Raw genomic sequence first — 20,578 nt, forward strand, 5'->3', positions numbered from 1 at the left:
TGCGAAACATTAAATAAATATAATATATCCATAGCTCTATTTAAACATATATTTATTTTGCCCCACTGCTCAGTTGACTAGTTTTATCTTTGTGTTTACACATCAATATTGAGCGATCCCAGATTATATAAAACTTAGATGTACAAACTTGTATTTTTTATAGTGGATGTTTTCCTGGAGGAAATCTGAGTCGATGTTTGGATCACTGGTGTTTAGGTGTTTTTTTTTCCTACATGCTACTCATCACCAGCCGGTTGCAGACACCGAAGTGAGCTGAAATATAAAAAGTATGGGTCAGAGAGCCGCAGGAATGCTGACAGGAAATCAGCGAAAGGCGTGACAGTCGGGGAATGAAGTTCAGATCGCAGGAGATGTTGTCTCTGATGTATTTGAGCACACACACACACACAACACACACAACACACACACTCACACACACACACATAAGCACACTCTCATTCTCTGTCTTTGACTTTATTTTTGTGGTTTTCTTCCCTGTCTTCTTCACAGCTTCTTAAGTGCATGTGTGAAAGCAGCCAGGTGAAGTGGAGAGAGCTAGTGACACACACTCACACACACTCACACACACACTCACACACACTCACACACACATAAAATGACACCGCTAACAAACCACCTCTCCCAGACATGTCACCCCTACCTTTATCACCTCAAGGCAATTTTGTCTTGAGTGCAAAAGAATCTCAGGGTTAGCATTCTTTGTATATTTTATTTGCACAAATGTGGAAAACACTGAAAATGGTGTTTTGAAAAAAAAAAAAAAAAAAAAAACATCAAGTGCTCGAGCCGGAAGAAAAAAAATTCAATGGTGCTGAAAAAACATATTGAGCCAAATGAAAAGAGCAGAAGAAACAAATCAAGATGACTAAGATGCATCGAAACTGAAGGAGGAGGAGAATTGTACCAAAAAAAAAAAAAATGCAGAATAAAAACAACTTTCATACAAATATTTGTGAAAATATATTTGTGAATGGAGGCATGTGTATCTACGATCATGTATGTTATGGATATCACCCTCTCAAACCTCTGGGCAATCTCATGGAAAGTGTAAAGTGTAGTTGTGCATCCTCCCCCCCCTCCCCTGCATAACTCCTCTTCTCCTCTTCTCTTGACAGCTGCTTTCACTGTCAGACACCATTTTACACTCGCGTCAAATCTTGTGAACAAGTGACATCATCCTCAGCGATTGTACTGTAACTGTGAAGATATTTTCGGGTTTTTTGGTTTTATAGCAGGTTCACGTTCGGGTTGCAGCACAGGCTGTGTTTTTGATTCTTGAGTCTTATATTCACAACAAATGGAGCTGTATTTCTTGGAGGAGAACTTTCGGATAACCTATTATTCTTTGACAGCCGGTAATAACGTTGTTGCTCTGGCACGCTGCTGGATGTATAGACAAACTGTAGTGATATGTCAAAACCGCTTTAAAGTTTGTACTTATTATGGCACAGTAGCGGCTTATGACTTTTTTTTTCATCAGGAGGCACAAAAACAGAAGGTTCAGACCTGTAGCTCATTAAGTAATAATATAGATCGATGTGGGCTGTAATCACCTCTTCTGTCAATCACTGTCAAACCCAAACACCCATGAATATGCATAAGTTCAAAGAAGAAAATCTGACATATAGTCACCTTTTCCTCGTTTGGCCTTTTTCTCTTCTTTTTTTTTGACTCATCCCTTCCTCTCTCTCTCTCTGTTGTCTGTCCACAGCTGCTTCCTGTCCCTGCTCCTGGTGGCCGCCGTGGTTTGGAAGATCAAACAGAGCTGCTGGGCGTCACGGCGACGAGAGGTAAATCCCAGACACGCTCATTACAAATATTGATTTTTGGCTACTCGGGTCGGTAAATTAACAACGTAAACACATTTCTGGTTATATTTAATTCGGTTGCTATGAAGCTGCTGTTTAAGCTTGACATTTCAGTCAGTCAGTGTAGCTTACAATAAAGATCAAGCTGAAGGTCTGTACCTGGAAGTATAAAAATACTCACAGGTACTCTGGGTAAACATAGAATTACATAGATGGTGGAAAATTGTTTGACAGGGTGCTATTTTAAGTGTATTTACAGCATATAAGGATACATACTGCACACTTAGTGTATGATACAGTCATTCGCAGTACAACCCCACATCCCTGTAAGTTTATAATGGTCAGTTGTTAAGAGAGACGTGTTCATTCAGCTGAGGGCTTTTCGAGGCTGCAGGTATTTGCAGTGTTGTATTGACTGCATCATATTGCACCTACACTCAACAGTACAGTACAAAAACAAGGACAGAATATCAGAAATGCCTCAATATAATGCGTTTTAAGCTACTGATTCAATCCACTTTTTAAGGCCATATCAGTGACCTTTAACAAACCAAACTCTCAAATCTGAATCTCCTGGATATCTCAATCAAACGCAGTGATTTTTAGTTGCTCGAATTCAGTGTTTTCCCACACATACAATATGATGAATACAGTAATTTTAGTATTATTTTACTAACAGCTAAGGCTGAAATGTACCTTCCAAGGGCATAAAAACAGAGTCAAACTTATTTTCTATGTTGTATCCATGTCATCTTGTAGCTCCAGCTCGTGCCTCACATGTAATAATGAGTTTTACATTTACATATTTTTGCATTGATTAAAATCAGTGTTATGATTAATGAAACAGTCTGAAAATATTATAACCACAAAACAGGAGTTTAGTGGGGCTTGTCGTCTTCCCAGTACACAGCAAGGTTATGGATCTTACAAACAGCAAGAAAAACAGTTTCAGTGCACATACATTTCTTTCACGTTTTTAGCTCTTTTTGCAAACTATTTAACTCTTTGAAACGTGGAACTATAAAACCTTTCCTGTAGAAAAATGTAGTCCAATTATAAATTAAATTTTTAAAAGCGAAATCAAGTAAACTATGAAGTCTTTGAGCAAGTAAACTCTGAGCAATTTCAGGAAATGCCAAAGAGAGCCTTTTTCCATCTGTGCAGATAATATGCAGTTGTTTATTTTTCCATCAACCAACGATATATATACAATTGATAATCTAGTTCAGTACACTGATTGCATCAATTTGTGGCTGTCGCACAATTTCTTCCAACTGAACAAAGAGTAGATTAGAACATAGTTATAATTTTTAATTAGTGCAGCAAAGACACTTTGAATTCTCTGCTTAAAATCCTTGGAACAAAACTTCATCTATTCGACTCTGTGCTTTTATCCTCAATTGAAGTACAGCCATTTTTTCTGACAGACAGGTACTGAGAGCCTATTGCACATTTAATCTGGGAGGCTTGATTGCTGTGCAGGAATGAAGTACATATAAATACAAAAACTCTACCATCTGTACTGCAGATACTCCAAAGTTTATGAACACACATTATTTAAAAAGAACAGTGCTTCTAAGACTCAACATTTCCAAATTTTCATTTTAGAAAAAAGTGCAGTGGCCATAATTAATTGATCCTTTGAGGTTTCTTCAATGTTTTTCTCCTCATTTTTTGGGTTTTTCGGGAGAAGTTGCTCCTTATCCAAATCAAGGGTCCAGAGGATATGCTGTACAGATTGGAAAGCCCCTTGAGGCAACTTTGTGATATTGGGCTTTATAAATAAAATTGACTTGACTTGACACAGTGCATGATGTCTTTAATTGAGTCAACTGAAAAAACTTCAGTCATTTTTTTTTTGTTGAAAGGACCAAACAGAGGATGCCAAAGCAGTCTGCCAAACTGTGGGAGGCACTACAGGGCCCACAAATTGACAGACAATTTTTCAAAACAAAATACTTAACTATTCAAATGTTTTGGAAGGCATTTAAATGGCCCCAATGGACTAACAACAGATATGATATAATTAAGGAAAGTCATTCATTCATTCGTAAGAGAGGAAATGTTTTAAGCACATATTTTCTGTAACATACTGGAAGATAAGGAAACAAGGCTGTTCAAAACATTGTGATGCACTGCAGATTTTAAGCTTCAGTCATGTTTATCCACTTTTTCAATCACATACATACATAAATAAGCACAGACACACTCACATTGCATGAGTGATATGAAGCAGGCATCCTGACAAAGCTGCAGTGTGATTGGTTTATGCCTCTTAAGATGACAGGAGCCACAATAGATTTGCTCTTATGACTTTATTTCTTAACATCAATTGTCCAAGTAACTGTGATGGCATTTTATGTTTATATACTGAAACTTAGTGAGTATTATCTGACTGGTGCTAACTGGTTGTCTGAGATACTTACACTGGGGTTGTGTGTTGCAGCTGGTATTAGCTATTTAAAGTGACATGGAAACTATGAAAAGTCAGCGTGAGTACAGTTTTTTGCATTTTGAATACTCTCTCCCTGAAAACATGACACATTGCATTTTCATAGTGTGCATCCAGAAGGGTTTGAACCACCTTTTTGAATGAGTGGCTGAAAGGTTGTGTGCACGTGGGTGTGTTTTGTGTGTGTGTGTGTGTGTGTGTGTGTGTGTGTGTGGCAGTGTCTGAGGGCATACAACCTAATGCGGTGCTTAATGTGAACTTTTGGTTTGTGGTTTTCACACGCTGCGTGCCGACTGAAGTGCCTTACGGCTCTAACCTCACCAAAGAGTGCTGTCATCACCCTCACCTCTGGATGCCTCTTGACATCCCCCCTTCACCTGCTCCCACTCTGCCCTCTCTCCATCACACAGCCACTATTGTCCAGCTGGGCCCTTTACAGATTAACCTTTAAACAAAATTAGCACAGGACTTTGGTCAAGAGGGATAGAGGCTGGAGGAAATCAGGCCCAAAATGTAATTTCTCACCACCTGGAAAAGCTTCTGGGGCACAGTGGGATCTGCTGAAATTCATGGAATCAGCTTGATCTATATTAAAATGATGATGGCTGATGAAAGTATTCACTTTCATTTGTCTAAAGAAGAAATAACAATCTCCCTTTTGGGTTAAAGAAAAAAAAAGTTTTTAGTCTGTGTTCAAAGCAGTCAAACAAAAAAAATTATTATTGCTTTTCCATTGCTTCCAAAGTAAGGAAGGAGATTTTTACACTTTTATAATTAGCATACTGCACATTAAAGCTCAATGGTAGAGTCTCAGCAGTTGTTGTATTTTCTGATGTTTATCTCCAAAAATGCACTTCTGTCTTGATGACACCTTGAGATCCATCCATCCATTTTCTGCTGCTTATCCAGGATCGGGTTGCGTTAGCATCAGACTGAGTAAGGAAACCCAGACATCCTTCACCTCAGCAACGCCCTCCAGCTCCTCCTGGGGGATCCCAAGGTGTTTCCAGGCCAGAGGAGATATATAATCCCTCCAGCATGCCTAAACGCCTCAGAGGGAGGCGTCCATGAGGCATCCTAACCCGGTGCCCAAACCACCTCAGCTGGTTTCTTTTGACTTAAAGGAGCAGCGGCTCTACTCTAAGCTCCCCCTTGATCTTCCAGCCCTTCACCCTATCTCTAAGGCTGAGCCCAGACACCCTCCAGAGGAAACTCATTTCAGCTGCTTGTATCCACGATCTCATTCTTTCAGTCACTACCCAAAGCTCGTGACCATAGGTGAGGGTTGGAACGTAGATCAACTGGTAAATTGATAGCTTCACTTTCTGGCTCAGCTCGTTCTTCACCGCAGCGGTGCGGTTCAACATCAGCATTACTGCTGTTGTTGCTCCGATCTGCCTGTTGACCTCATGCTCTATCTCACCCTCACTTGTTAACAAGACCCCAAGATACCTGAACTCCTTCCTTTTCTGGCAGAGCACCATGACCTCAGACCTGCAGGTGCTGACTCATCCTGACCGCTTCACATTCCCAAACCATCCCAGTGCCTGCTGGAGGTCACGGTGTGTTGAAGCCAACAGAACCACATCATCTGCAAAAAGTAGAGAAACAATCTTGAGGTCCCCACGTTGGACACTCTCCTTCCCACAGCTGCGTCTTGAGATCTGTCCATGAAAATCACAAACAGAATCAGTGTCAACGGACAGTGACCTTATGCTCAAACATGGTGTTTGTTATGGTCCATCCATGAAAAGCACAGAAGTCCAATAACAACGCAACGTTCTGCTGGGGGACTTCAATGCTCATGTGGGCAATGACAGAGAAACCTGGAGGGGGGTGACTGGGAGGAATGGCTTACTTGATCTGAACCCAAATGACTTCCAATTCATCAATCCTAAACAAGTATTTGGTAAAAGCTCAAACTTTTAGATATGAAGGCATTTTGCAACACAAAGGCACATCAGCAATGAATAACATGATGCAAGTTAGTTGTTTTCTAAAGCCAAAACAGCATAAAGACTCATGAGCAAGAGAACTGCAGCTTTTTGTCCTTAATCCGGCTGAATCCCGTATGAATGCCACTAGATCATCGGAAACACTGAAGTGAAGATTCACAGAAGGAGGTGTAAATGGCAACCTCATTTTGGCTTTAAAAATCAGATGTGCTAACCATCCAATTTGTGATGGCCAGTTCAAACAGCAGGTGGCAACTAACAGCATGCCTTGTCCGTAAGTATTAATATTCCCCTCTTAAAGGTGGCTGCACTAAAATTCTGTCAGAGAAAGACACACCAGCAGAGAGCAGCCGTCTCTGTGGGGAGTCCTAATAATTATGCTTTGTATGAAATCATTGTCCTTCCAAGTGATACCCATAGCTCTTTTACCAAGTTTTTAATTTGACCTCATTTTAGAGTGTAAATTTGATCCATTGACCAACCATTGGACCATGACCGACCCATGTACGTTTTGTTTTTTTTTAAAAAGTAATTATTGAAGAGTTTCTTTAAAAAATCAGAATCTTGGACTTGGTGAAAGGGAAGGGAGTGAGGTCGGGAGAAAGCAGATGATATATTAGTTATTATTGTATAGTGAGCACCTCCTATCACAGATGTCAGGTTAAATTAGGGCTGAAACTCCTTAAAAAAAAATCTCAACAGTACATTTTGGCATCCGAAGCATCCGACTTTCTTTACACCCACTCTGAACAGTGAGAAAAACTCAAGTTTTCTGTATGCATAAAGAATTATGTTTGGACATTTTTTCAGTTTATTCACTACTGCAATATTTCCTCATAAGTTTGTATGTGCTGAAAAGTTTTACTGTCCCAAACTACATATAATTATACTGTTTTTTATATGTATTATCTCACATGTATTTGCTACTAGTGAGTGATATGATATGGACTACTATAATGATAAAAAGCGCAACACCAAACAGTCAATCTCACAAATCATGAACGGCCTGGAAACAACTTGTCATTGTAACTGTGTAAGAACTAATTTCTAGTTTCGCTCAAAACTATAATTACCTTTGCCCTACTGATGCAGAAATTCACACAGTTACACATAGCAGACTAACCTTCACACGTACATATAACCTACGTAAACACAAAGTGACACATAATTTCCGGCAAATAGAAAGCTAATCATGTTTTTCCATGAGGTTGCCTCTTATGTTACAGCCGTCTGCTTCCATGACACCGGGACTGTTCTGTTCTTCTCAGCACTGTCCCTCCAGGCTTCGTTCCCACATTCATCCCCGATTCCTCCGTGTTACTCGGCGCTTGCATCAGCCGTACAGTGACACACATTTGCATCTAATTATTCCCACATTCACCTCACTTAGGCCGCGGTGCAGTGGGAAATGGTGGCCATTGCGTTTTATGTAGTTATTGCAGGGTCCCAGGAATTAAAGGCTATAGCCTTGAGCCTTATACTCTATCCCGCTGGATGCTTGTCATCTGACTTTAAGGAATTTAAGTTTATTGTGCTGTCACAGTCATTGTAAGTCTCTCTGGATAACCATGTTAGCTTAAGCCCTAAAATGTAAATGTCACTGTCAGGTCTTTTTAAGGAAGGCGGTAGAAACAGGAGTAATCATGAGCAATTGCATCTATTCCAACATGTACGTAAATAAAAATAAAAGATGTTATACTCAGTAACATGTCATGACACTGATATCCATGAATTGTAAAGAAAAAACCTCCATTGGTGTAAAAACATTTACGCAGATATACGCAAAGTAACTGCTTTGTGGATCGCAGTTTGACCAAAAACATAAATTCAACTTAGAAACACATAACCTGCCTTTAGCTGCTTATTCATGGTAGCACATATTTGGCACCATTTACTTCTGAATTCCCAAATTATTTCTCTGCTTAGAAAAACTAGTCTGCACTCTTCTCTCCATTTAATGAAGCATTTTAGTCATGTACAGATAGCCACTGTAGCACTATGAAAAGCTATGTAACTATAAACTTTAATGTTTATACATGTCGATAGATTTGACCTGTGTGTTTTCAGTTATTTTGGTCATTTTCCAAAACAGCAGCCTGTTCTGATGTAATCAATTGTACAATGCACAGCAGAGTATATGACTGAAACCTTAATAATATGGTGTCCTCTTACTTTCAAAGCAGTCTGGCAGTCAACAGTGTTTTGTGCACATTGTATTTTACATATATGAATATATTATCATTGTCTTTGCACACCTTCGTGTTAGTCTTTGTGTTTACACCTTTGCAGTCATATCAAAATTGAGATTCAGCTCCGCCAACTTGGAGGTAACTTAATGATCTGCCACAATTAATTTTTTTTACTCTTATTTGGCAGGTTTTAGGGTGTTAATTTCAAGCACTTGGTATAAATAAGCGTATGAATGTGTTTGAGCTTCTTCTCACCGCAGTAGCAAGCTAACACCTGCTGAGACTGATGGAGGGTTTTTTGGAAAAACCCAGAGCCCACCTGTTGGGGACGGTGTGCTTGTTTGCGCTCGTTTCAAAGTTTTCAGTTGCATGTTTTTCCCCTCACATATGTGTTTGCCGTGCATCTGTTTGCATAGATGTGCTTAGATGTGAGTGTGTATTTCTGTAGTGTCTGAGTCTTAATCAAAGCCATCCTTTGAGGCCTCATGGTTCCTTTGAAGGAGTCAGAGCTGCCAGATGGCAATAGACAGACCCAACCACAGCAGTCATCCTGTGCCGTAGAAATCACCGGCCTTTTAGTGGATAAGCCCCACTGGAACTTGTACGGCTCGCTGTCAATGCTGGTTGATTATTCCTGCAGGAACATCTGGGTACAGCAGGTCTGAGACGGTCACGGTTCAGAACGAAAAAAAAAGTTATATTTTTATAGCCTTCATACATATAATTCGTCTTTTAAAAAGAGACATATAAGGAAGACAATAGCTTTCTTTTATCAGCAGCCAACCGTTACAACAACTTAAACAGGCTTTAGGCTCAGTGTATGGAGCGTACTCAGCTTAACAAATGATAAAACCGCATTTTTTTGAATGGACACGAGCAAGTTAACTAATTAGAGCAGAGATCCAGCAGAAGCATCTAGTGACTGGGTAATATATCATGATGCAAAATACTGTAATAATTGTACCGCTTTAACATTCACGTTCTTCGCCTTAGGACAGAGTGTCTCTCGTTTCGCTGGCTTGTAACACCGAACAGATCAGGGCAGAATGTGAGTTTTGGAAGCCAGTATTTTCAGTACCTGGCGACGAAATAGTTGAGTCATATGTGTTGATTCATAAAGGAGCAGTATGATTTTTACTGCCCTCTTTGAATTACTTTGTAGTGCACAGTACAGTAAGTCTTTGATGTTCATTGTCAGTTTTCACAATGTTCCTTTTATCTCTTTCTTCACTGGCGTCTCATATTGTTTTATGCCCCTGATGTCCCTCCTTCCTTACTGTACCTCCAAAAAAAAAAAAATCCTCACCATGACAGCATGTGTATTTACCCAACATCCATCGCCTCCCTAACACAGACATATATCACACATAACTTGACATATACTAGACATGTATTGCACCCTGAGGTATTGACAGAAATTCAGAATGTGATAATGTCCCTGATCGTTACCGCTGTGTCCCGCATGATTAACTGTGTTGTAGATTCTTTACACTATGCCAAAGGTGGACCGCAGGGTGGGGGGGGGAGCAGCATAAACGTCTCCAGATACCCTCATATATTTATTACCCCATTAAGCTTGCCCTCCTCACCACCTCCTCTCGCCAGACGCCTCACCAGCACCACCTTCCTTCTACTATAAATATGAATGTCAACCAAGTTGTCAAGGCTCAGGCTCGTGTTAAAAATGCCTGCTATTATGCTATAAAATGATTGGGAAGCTGCTCAACGGCCTATGATGTGTAAACTCAACTTTCTATTTTTTTATAATCAAATAGGTCAGGTTGCAGGACGTTAATGAACAGAACCCTGATAAAAAAAAAAAAACCTCTCCGTGAACACACACTCACGTGTTACCCTGCTAGGAACGAACAGCCACCGTTCCATGTCTGCCTTTGATGATTCTGTGAGGAAAAGTATACAGTCCACACATAAAAGTTTCTAAAGAATGGGAACAGATCAGAGGAAAGATCTGAGGGCTTAACAAGACAGGCTGCTGTGAAACAGCTCTGCTCTCTGAAGAAAGACTTTTCACTGGTTTTATTTAAGTGTATTAACCTGTGTTCACCTGTGACAGAGCTCCATACGTGGCCTCGCCGTCTTTATTGTAAACAGTTCATGATGTAAAAGGAAGTAAAACAACAATGTATGAACTCTTTTAATCTTAATGTCTGTCTGCACTGAGAGTTTTTTTGTCTCAAATGACTGTTTTCACATTCTAGTGTTGCTATATTTGCGTCTTGGGTTTAATTATGTGCTTTTACATTTATGTACTGTGATAATAGCAGTGCATTACCTACAAAACCTTCAATACATTAATACCCAGTTAGTTCCTGGCTTGAAGCTTTAGTTTAAGATATTTTTATAATACTCTTATAATAATCATTGCATTTTTGTATACCTCACATAATGTATGCTAAAAATGTTTTTATTAAAACAATACAGAATTTGTATAATTGGTGAGGAAATAGTACTGTCATACTAGAACCTGTTTTTGCCATGTGATCCAGGAGGTGAGGTTTAATCAGAACAAACAACAAAGTTGTGAAAGGTTTCCATGGCTGCGTCCTTGTGTCTATGTCCTTAACCACAGCAAACTGCTGACCCTCACTTTTGGGCGGGCAGCTGTGTCACCGAGCCTCCTCATCTCTTCTCCCTCTCCTGTCCGCCCCCGTCCATTCCCACCTCTGTCGATGGAGAGAACCGTGTGACCCCTGACCTCTGACGTAGCCGACCTTGTCCACAGCTCTCAGTAATCCCGACCGGTCCTGCAGCTCGGTAGCACATGTACATGAACACGTGCACATGCTCAATTGTGCTCCTTTTCAGAATGACGCACTAATACACACACTCAAACCTGCAATATAATTACTTTATTTAGCCAAAAAAGTCCCTCAGATGTGTTTTACAGAAGAAGTGTCATGATCAGGGCTACAGCAGCACATAGAACATGTAACATTTAAGTTAGAAATGATATTAAAATAATAATAATAATATTAAAGAAATGTATAGCATAGAAAAAAACAATGACGGATCAACAACAATGATGAGATAATGTAAAACTGATAAAATAACGGCAGTTGAATATGCCATAATATATAAAAAGAAATCCATGAAATGCATAAATGAAATTGAATAACTGAATAAATTGGCCCGTTAACAACGACAGCTTGATCAGCTCGCCTCCAAATTATGAAGACGTGCCAGTCAAAGGTATTATAAACATGAAGGCTTTTTCCCAGCTCACTACAAATCCTTGGAACAGAAAGCAGATACAAGTTCTGAGAGGAAGCATAAACAGAAGTTTCCAAAATTAATTGGCATAGTGAAATTGCATAGATTATGTTAATACAAGGCTACAAATAGCTTTGTAGAATGGCATGTAGCAATGAACGAGCCTTCATGTAACCAGTGAGGGGCCAGACAACCCTATCATTAGGCTTGGTAGCATTACATCTATTCTAAATTCAATATGAGAAATGCTTATGAAATCCAAATCCTTTTGAAGTAAAATAAAAAAAACAAAATCAAATCTATTCACGTTAAGCTTTTGGTAAGATCTCTAATCAGAAACTTTGTCTTTGTCTCAGTCAGTTTGCACCTGCAGCACACAATAAACACATTATACAGACAGAGGTACAGTAGTGGTCCAGGTGCTGTACAGGAGCTGGGATGTGCCCATCCAGGGAGCAAATGTGATCACATTTCTGGAGAGCAGGCATGAGTCAGCACTAGGAAAATAGGACTAACTATGTGTTCAGCCAGAACACAAGGTAAATTTTGGAGGTACAACAATTGCATATAAAGCCAAACTGACACAAAGGTGTGTGTGTTGAAAATCTTTCAGCTTGAGAGAAAAGAAGTGCTTATTTCAGTTCTATATAAATATTCTTTATAAACCTGCAGAGAGACAAGATCAAAAATGAAAAAGACTGAAGGATAATAACAGAACTGGAGTTCTATTGAGTTCTGAGATCAGTCAGATGCTGAGCTGTCACACAAACACACACACAGACACACACACACTCCTAAATACATGTTCAATGAGTCCATTGTTAGCTAGCTTACAGTACAGTGGATCTATATTGGCTGTTGGGAGTGAATCAATGCAGACTGAACAGTGTCAAATTCATGCAAATGACATGAGGAGAAAATTATTTTTGCTTTCTGAACACACCTTAAGACACAGGTGTTGTGAGCACTGACATAAATAACAACGGGAGCAGGAGTGTTGACTTGTTAAATGCCTCCGGTGTGTGCTTCCATAAATTATCAGCTGTAATCCAACGACTGAGAGTGACATGACCCAGTCAGCTAGACGGTTTCAATCGGGTTGCAATTCAATTAAACTGGAAAAACACACAGGCTTGAACCAGCTATTGGAACCTAACAGTACTTAACTACAGCACACAACGATGAAACCTAAATGAACCTCAGAGACGAGTGCACAGATGCATCGAGAAGAGGTTATTTGTATGTGACATCTCCCATACAGTCATTCTCAGCCTACAGTCGCTCTCAGAAGTGTTCACAACAACTTATACACGCAGTCACACAAGCCCACACTCTCAAACACAACGTTCAAAAAAAAAAAACTTCACTCATACTCTCATTTATTCTGCCCGATTCTCGCAGCCTCACATGCGACGAGGTGTTCAACAGATGGTTCGGTGTGAAAGCTCAATAGAGTGGGAGAGATTGGCACCGGTATTTTCAGAATAAGCGGAGTCCCGGAATACAATGAAGATATCAAGGAGCACGTAGGCTCCACATCAAATTAGTTTCCAGAATCATCCATGATAAGGAGGATCTTCTCACCGGTGTGGCTGCCCCCCCCCCCACCGCCCCGAACACACCAGTCCCAGAAGCAGATGGCTGGATGTGAATGCGGTTCACACATGAGCAGGGAAGAAAGGAAAAAAACAATCTTTCCACCTTTACTTTGCAGCTGTTACCCCCTTACGAGGCACTTCTCAATGATGCTCTGTAATAGATTATAATTTTAGAATCACGGGATCGCACCATGGCTCCGTGCCTCTCCACCTCTGCTTGCCAAGGACTGTTATACAACCCAATCAGGGAGTGAATATCTGGATGTTTCCCCTGATGACAGCTTAATATACAGGACTTCAGCTTGACGTGTTTACATGCTGTATTCAATGACAGAAAACGACCATAATAACCAAATTTAATTCTTTAATCATGTTGTACACACCGTAAATCTGATTAGCAGAGTATGAAAAATCAGCTTCTTAGTTGTACGTATTTATTTTTATTTTTATTTCGCAGATATAAAACAAAAAAAACAAACAAAACAAGAATAATAAATAAAATGACCAGCAAACATATACAACAAATACTGTCATAAACATAAATAAACAACATAAATAAATATTACATGTCTAAAAACGAGTAGGAAGGAGTATACATACATTATATGGTCCTACCCATTCTCCATAACTCAATTAACTCAATTAACAGTTAACTTAATATTTATCATATATACAACTCACAAACAAATACCCCGATGCTGTTATGTACAACCCAAATATCCACCCGCTGTCAATCAGGTATAACTTTATTACCTCAACGGTCATCCTACCGACCCTCCATCATTACTATACCTCTTAAAAATTATTATTTGTACATCCTCTTGAATTGATTTATTCATATCAGTTCCATTCCAGTCAGTATTTGCTAACAATATCAATAATTTCGTTTTCTTCTACATTTCAGAAAAATTGAACTTGGATTTCTATCTCCATAATCATTAACAGCCGCCCCACTGTTGTTTCTGGGTCATTGATTTCTTCTGACAATTTTGGTCCCACACTTTAAAAAAAAAAATTATCGAAACCATTAACCACATCATCTGTATTATTTATGGTCGTATCATTATCACTAGGATACTGGGGGGTAACTTGAGTTTCTAGATCCATTTCTAGTAATGTTGTTCAACACACTCCAGATGCCTTTTATGCTGTTTTTGTTATCCTCTTAGTATTCCTTCTTACATATCCTCATAATATGAAATTATTTTAATATTTTTTATAGTAATTCTCACCTCTATAGTTCTATACCTTATGAACTCTCTGTATAGAGTATTTTTCTTTTATTTTTAAAATTATATTTTAAAAAAATTTACATATGCTTTGTCTATATCTTCTTCATATACTATTTTCCAGTTTTGTGTTAGTAATTCACTTCTAAATGCATTCATGGATTCTTCCATTCTCACTTGTTTGTATTTAAAGTTATTGGCATCCTTATCCTTCTTATAATTACTATCATAGACTACAAAAACTGGTAAATGGTCACTGATGTCATATATTAACAGCCCACTCATTGTATTATCCTTCATAACATTAGTGAATATATTATCTATTAGAGTGGAACAGTGTGATGTTATACTACTAGGCTCCATACTATCCTTAAATATTTCAATGTTAGATCCAGATGCTCTATATATACACAGCTAACAATTACATTTTTCCTTTTTTCCATACAGGTTTCTATTATAATACATTCAAGCATATCATCATCATAGTTGTCATACTTTCCGCTACCTTTATAATTGAAGCTTTTGTCCATATGCAGTGCTACACCCCCTCCTTTTTTGTTCTTCCTATTCATATCAGTCAATACATATCCATTCAACTGAAAATCTGCACCCTTCTTAGAGCTGAGCTAAGTCTCAGACATATCTATTACATTGAATGGATTCTTAAATTGACTTATTCATTGATGTTTTGAAAGTTTGCATATAGACCTCTGCTGTTAAAGTGAATAATTGACATTTTATGTTCTGACTTAACCTTCATGTTGAACTGATCATCTCCATGGCAACAGCAATTGGTATTGAGATTATTGAAGAAATTATTTTCAGGGTCAATATCATTCTCCATATTTTATAATGTATGTTCAGTGTATTTAAAAGTTTTCAATCAGTTTTTCATGCTCTGTAAGCCGTGTTGTTTGCTATTTATTATCTCCAGATGGAGATGAATGACATCTGTCAAAACTTGTCATGTTGTTGTATTTAGTGTCAGTTATGTTCTGTGCTGTTTGCGAGCTGACCTGAGTTCAAGTTCAAGAGACAGTTTCATTACCTTGGTTGCTGTTCTGCCAAGAGTTGCCAGCACTGATACTTGTCCAGATCAGTGAGCTCCTTGATGACGAGCACTTTAGCCTCCTCTGGTGATCCATTCAGTTTTATGACCACTTTACAGTTTGTTGTCCACTTGGATTGGATTGTGTTTGGTTTCCCCAGGCGAGCCTGTCTGGCAGTGTCAGCATTTTTCTTTGTCAGGTGCTCATTGACGTACACGTTGCTTCCTTTCAGTTTTTTCCTCCTGCCTGAGAGGTGTTTGTTTTTGTTTCCTGCTCACAAAGCGAATTATTATGGCCAGTTTCTCGCTTTTGTTTTTTCGAGGGAGAGGATGACATGCCTTAATATCGTTGCAATCCACTGATATTCCAGGTATGTTCAGGTTCAGGGTTGTGTTAGTAGACAAAAACCTAAAGCACCTCCCAGAGCGCAGAAGTTGAAACAGGCAGTTAGCAGGTTCAGATGGTAATTCAGTTAATTATAGCAGTGTATGATTTTGGAATATCTGTTGACGAAGTTCAGCAGTTTTTTGCGAGTATCCGAGCTGCTAAACCAGCTTCAGAATAAGAGAAGATACTTTCTGTGACGTCTGTTGGAGGCACATGAAAATACATCTTTCACAGATGCTTTCACTTCTCTCACCTAAACAGATTAACTGTCTGGTGACTGCAGCCTTGGCCAGGAGGTGATGCTGTCCAACGTTCACCCATCTCCTCCTGGCCTCCAGCTCAACTCTTCCCTCCTTTTCCATAACCAGCAAAAGGCTCGTTCTGCTGCCTCCCTGTTTTCCTCTCCTTTCCTGTCACTCCAGTGGCTGTAAGCGTTCTCTGTGCTGACTGTGCAGGGAATTCCCTGCAGCCGACCTTGACTGGGAATAACCATGCCCGCCATCCTTTCTCCCCACAATCTTACTGTAGGTCTTGATATTTTGATTCCTTCTTTTCGAAGGCTTGGTCGCAGGCCTCTTCTCACAGGACTGTCAGTTCAATTAGGATGATCCTTTTATATGTGCCCCTCTCCCTGCCAAGCTTGTAAAGCGGACCCTTCATCATGCCCCACTTTTGCAGGTTTGTTGGAGTTGGGAGTGTGTCGTAGACTGACACTGCAGTAGAAAGGAGATGCGGAAGAGTTCCAGCTTCCATAGCGCCGCCTGTGTGACTTTCCTCTTGGGGAGGTCCCACTTTGACCAGGCTCCTCGGGATTCAAGCTCCACAGCCTTTGATCTCCGTTGCTCCTCCTCCAAATTCCGCACTTCAGCTTGGATCATGGCTCTCCTCTCCTTTGCGTCTGCTTGTCCCCACTGCTGGAAATGGTTGGTTCCGAAGCCTAGTCTTCCAGTACATGGATTTCCAATGATGTCTTGAAGCTCTACCGTGCTCTCTGCTTGGGCCAATGATGCACTGGTGATCAGCTGCTGATCATCCAGTGGATGTCATGAGGGATGCAGTCATGGTCTATTGCTGCATGGAGGAGAGTGTGAGGGATTGATCCTGATCCGTATGCATTAACCAAATCCAGCCAGACCAATGTTAGGTCTCCTCTGCTTGTCTTGGCCTCCCTTATCATCCGGATGAGAACTCCGGTGTTCCAAGCACCCGGAGACGCCGTGAATCCCACCTCTCTGAATAGATGTGTCGATGTACCCATTCTTAGTCATGTATGAGGTCATCCTCTAAGCCAACACCGAAAAGAAGATCTTGCACTCCACACTTAGGAGTGTGATCATACTGAACTGGTCAGTGGTTGAGAAATCATTTTCCTTTGGCTCAAAACAGCCTCTACCTTTTTCCAGGTGGATGGGATGATGCCCTTCTTCCATATTCCCAGGAACAGTTTCCCAAGACTCCATAGAAGCTTCAGGAATTTCTTGTACACCTTGTAGGGTATATCGCTTGGACCTGGGGGGGTTTGTTTCCTCACAGTCTACTACTTAGAGAAAAAAATAAATGATTCAAAGGTTGCTTTTCCTCTCTTCATATCTCTGTCTAGTTGAGGAAAAGAAGCCAATGCATCAGTTTTTCTTTTTTACGTGAAAGCTCGTTTGAGCTGAAACTTTTGACACACTCCTTTCAGACAGATGTGTTGTTTGTCTCAGCTGTTTGGGGCTGTCAGGACGTCTTCCCTCCCACCAACGCAGAGGTAGCTGCATCTACAACAGAAGAGATAGGAGGGGGGAGAGCCCTCACCTTATCTCACCCTCCACAGAGTGCTATTAAGTGGGAGGAAACTGGTTCTCTCTTCTCTGCTCCTGTGGTCTCCCTCCCCTGCTGGAGGTGGGAGATGGATTGCTCAAGGTGACCCCAGCCAGCACAATGTCTGCTATGCCAGCCTGCCCTCATGCCACTGTTCCTCACACTTACCCATTCTGTTCTGTCGGTTCGCATGCTGCCAGTCCCCCAGGCAGCAGACTTCTGAGCTGCCTTCATCAGCTTCTTGGTTGTCAGACTCCCCACCATGTTCCCCCTGCAGCCTGCTGCCATGTGGCCTGTTATATCTTGGTGGGCTGAAATCTCACAAAATGCTCCTGAAGATGGGACAACGCCGTAGTAGTAAAACAGGCTTAATGTAGTCAATCGTCAGCTCATTTAATAACATCACCTGACAAATTATGATTACTGGAAAACTCATACCCACTACAATGTAATGATGTATCACATTATTAGGAAATAAATGATCACTAGATCATATTTTATTACATTTTCACTCTTCTAGAGCAATATTTTATTAAATTCTCTTTCATTCGCCCATAACTCTAAAAGCCTTCCATTAAAGCCAGTCCTGCACAAATTCTCCGCAGCTCTCTGAAACGGCATTTAGCCTTACAAAATGCTTAAACTATCCCTCGAAAGAAAAACTAATGAAATTCTGTGCAATAGCATTTAGATGATCGAACAGTAAAACTCTCCCTTGAAAGCAGTGCTAATAAAATTCAGACCATACAACCCATAAATCCTTCATCGAAACGAGTTTTAATGAAAGTGTCTGGAGCAGCTTTTAAATTATACAACACAAAACATTTTGAAATTATACTTTTAAAGGCTTTAAGTCAATAACATATGGTAATGGCTTTTCATGTTTTATTGGTGAGCTGTTAGTTACTCGGACCACGCCAACAATGATGTTATTGACGTTGTCTCCGCTACAGATTATAGTGCAAATATTGAAGCAAGCAGACATGAAGGAAAAATGTGTTGTGTTAACAGAGACAGTAACATCTACTGTGTTCCTCTTTAAAGCGCTGTAAGTCCCCTGTAGATTAACTAGAGCAGTGCTTTAAGATTCTCTGAGAGCTGCCTTCCATCTCCTCCTCTCTCCCGAGGTCAGCGTTCGCCGCACCACCGCACAGAACAAAAGGCCTATTTTTTTGAGGTGATCAATCCTAAAGTGAGAGGTAAGAAGAGGGGATGACGAGAGAGGGTGGAAAGAAGAGCAGCAGGCAGCGCTGAAGGTCACTTCCACTGGAAGCCGAGAATCTTGGAGAAAAACATGCATCCTCCATAAAAGGGAAGACCTTGTTAATGGTATCCTCTGTACAGTCAAGCTAACAAGAGTCTCCTCGGACCTGACAGGATGCGGATTCATCAAAATATGATGAAGAAGAAACGGGAGCCACTGCGGCGCTGGCAGCCAGCTGCCTCTGCAACAGTGTTAGAAGAGAAGCTTTTTACACTCATGCCTTTCAGTGTCCGTGCCAACTCCACAGCAAATATTAGCTTTGGTTTTTAAAAAAAGAAATAGACTGTGAACATAAACATAAACAGAAGTGAAAGAATAATAATACATTTATGTGTCTGTAAAGCTCATGCATGAGTTTTGTGTTTCTGTAGCATTTGAGTGCAGGTGAATGCTTACGTGTATGTGTGTGGGTTGGTTAGATTGTGTTCTAGCTGCTTCCCACAGTTTGTTTCATTGCAGTGTTTGCACTGGTGTCATTCACATTTTCTGTGTGTGTGTGTGTGTGAGAGCTTAGAGTGTGTGTGAACACGTGGCTTTTTGTCTCTCAGAGTTCCCAAGACACGTCTAAACCCCGCTAATCTTAATTCCACAGAGATGGTGCGTATAATTAGAGTTTGGATCAGCGCCAGTGTGTTATTGCTCACAATATACAGGCTGGCTTATCGTCCCAACACCACTGCACTGTGGGTGACCCTCTTCTGCCCCTGTAACATCCGACTCTCCACACCCCCACCCATCCATCATGAGGCTGGCACAAGGCTTATGATAAGCCCACAACCTCTGTCAAACCCCTGCTCCTATGCTGTTTGATTCTGTTTCATCTCATCTCAAGCTGTCTTCGCTTTCTTTACTCTTATTCATTTCTTCTTCCCCGGCTGTCTTAACGTCTGAACCACCTCAGCACACATCTTCTGTCGCTCAAAAGTCAAACAACTCTGATGCCACTAACTTAAACTAACTGTTCTAGATTTGTTCACACGTTCAAAACATATGAAAACATTGTGGCGTAACTTCAGTTTGCCTTTTTTCGTGTGTTTCTTATGTAAGGATTTCCTTGTGACCACAGGAAGCTTTTTTTCTCACGTGAGAGGCGATATCACACCAGAGCTAAAACCTGTAAAACCTCTACATCTCTGTACCCGTAGCACATGTACTGAAAAATTAATATTTTAAACAGAAAGCACAAACCAGCGGCACACATTGAAACACCTATGCCATGTCCAGATATGCCCCTGTCCAAGCAACAAGCTCCAGTTTTATTATATTCTTTGTTTGAAAAGGTCAGTCTGGACTGCTTGTTCTGTCTGTGCAGCATGTCCAGTGTGAGTTATGCACATGAGATGATGCAACCACTACACAGCAGGGCCAGGGTGTGTCACTCTTACTGGGTTCTCACCGGTCCTTGAAATCCCTGAAAGTTTGTGAATTTGAGAAGAAAAAAAAAACTAAGGCCTTGAAAGTTTTTATATTTTGTGCAAGAATGGAATACTGTTTTGTTGTGTCAAAGAAGGCAAGAGACAACATAGTGTGTGAGTTTCTGTAAAGCTGGTTCTCATTATAAAAATTCTTTCTTGTAACAGTAATTAACCTTG

The 20,578-nt window shown here is 40.3% G+C and overlaps 1 protein-coding gene across 1 annotated transcript in view; it reads left to right on the forward strand.

The window, feature by feature from the left end:
* The window catches only part of atrn (attractin), a 139,973-nt gene that overhangs the window by 92,833 nt on the left and 26,562 nt on the right, over positions 1-20,578 (forward strand). The window contains exon 26 of the mRNA XM_042387964.1: positions 1,733-1,811. Within this exon, the coding sequence (XP_042243898.1) occupies positions 1,733-1,811 (79 nt within the window). The remainder of the gene's footprint in view (positions 1-1,732; positions 1,812-20,578) is intronic.

Source organism: Thunnus maccoyii, chromosome 16 (assembly GCF_910596095.1).
Source record: "Thunnus maccoyii chromosome 16, fThuMac1.1, whole genome shotgun sequence".
Taxonomy (NCBI): domain Eukaryota; kingdom Metazoa; phylum Chordata; class Actinopteri; order Scombriformes; family Scombridae; genus Thunnus; species Thunnus maccoyii.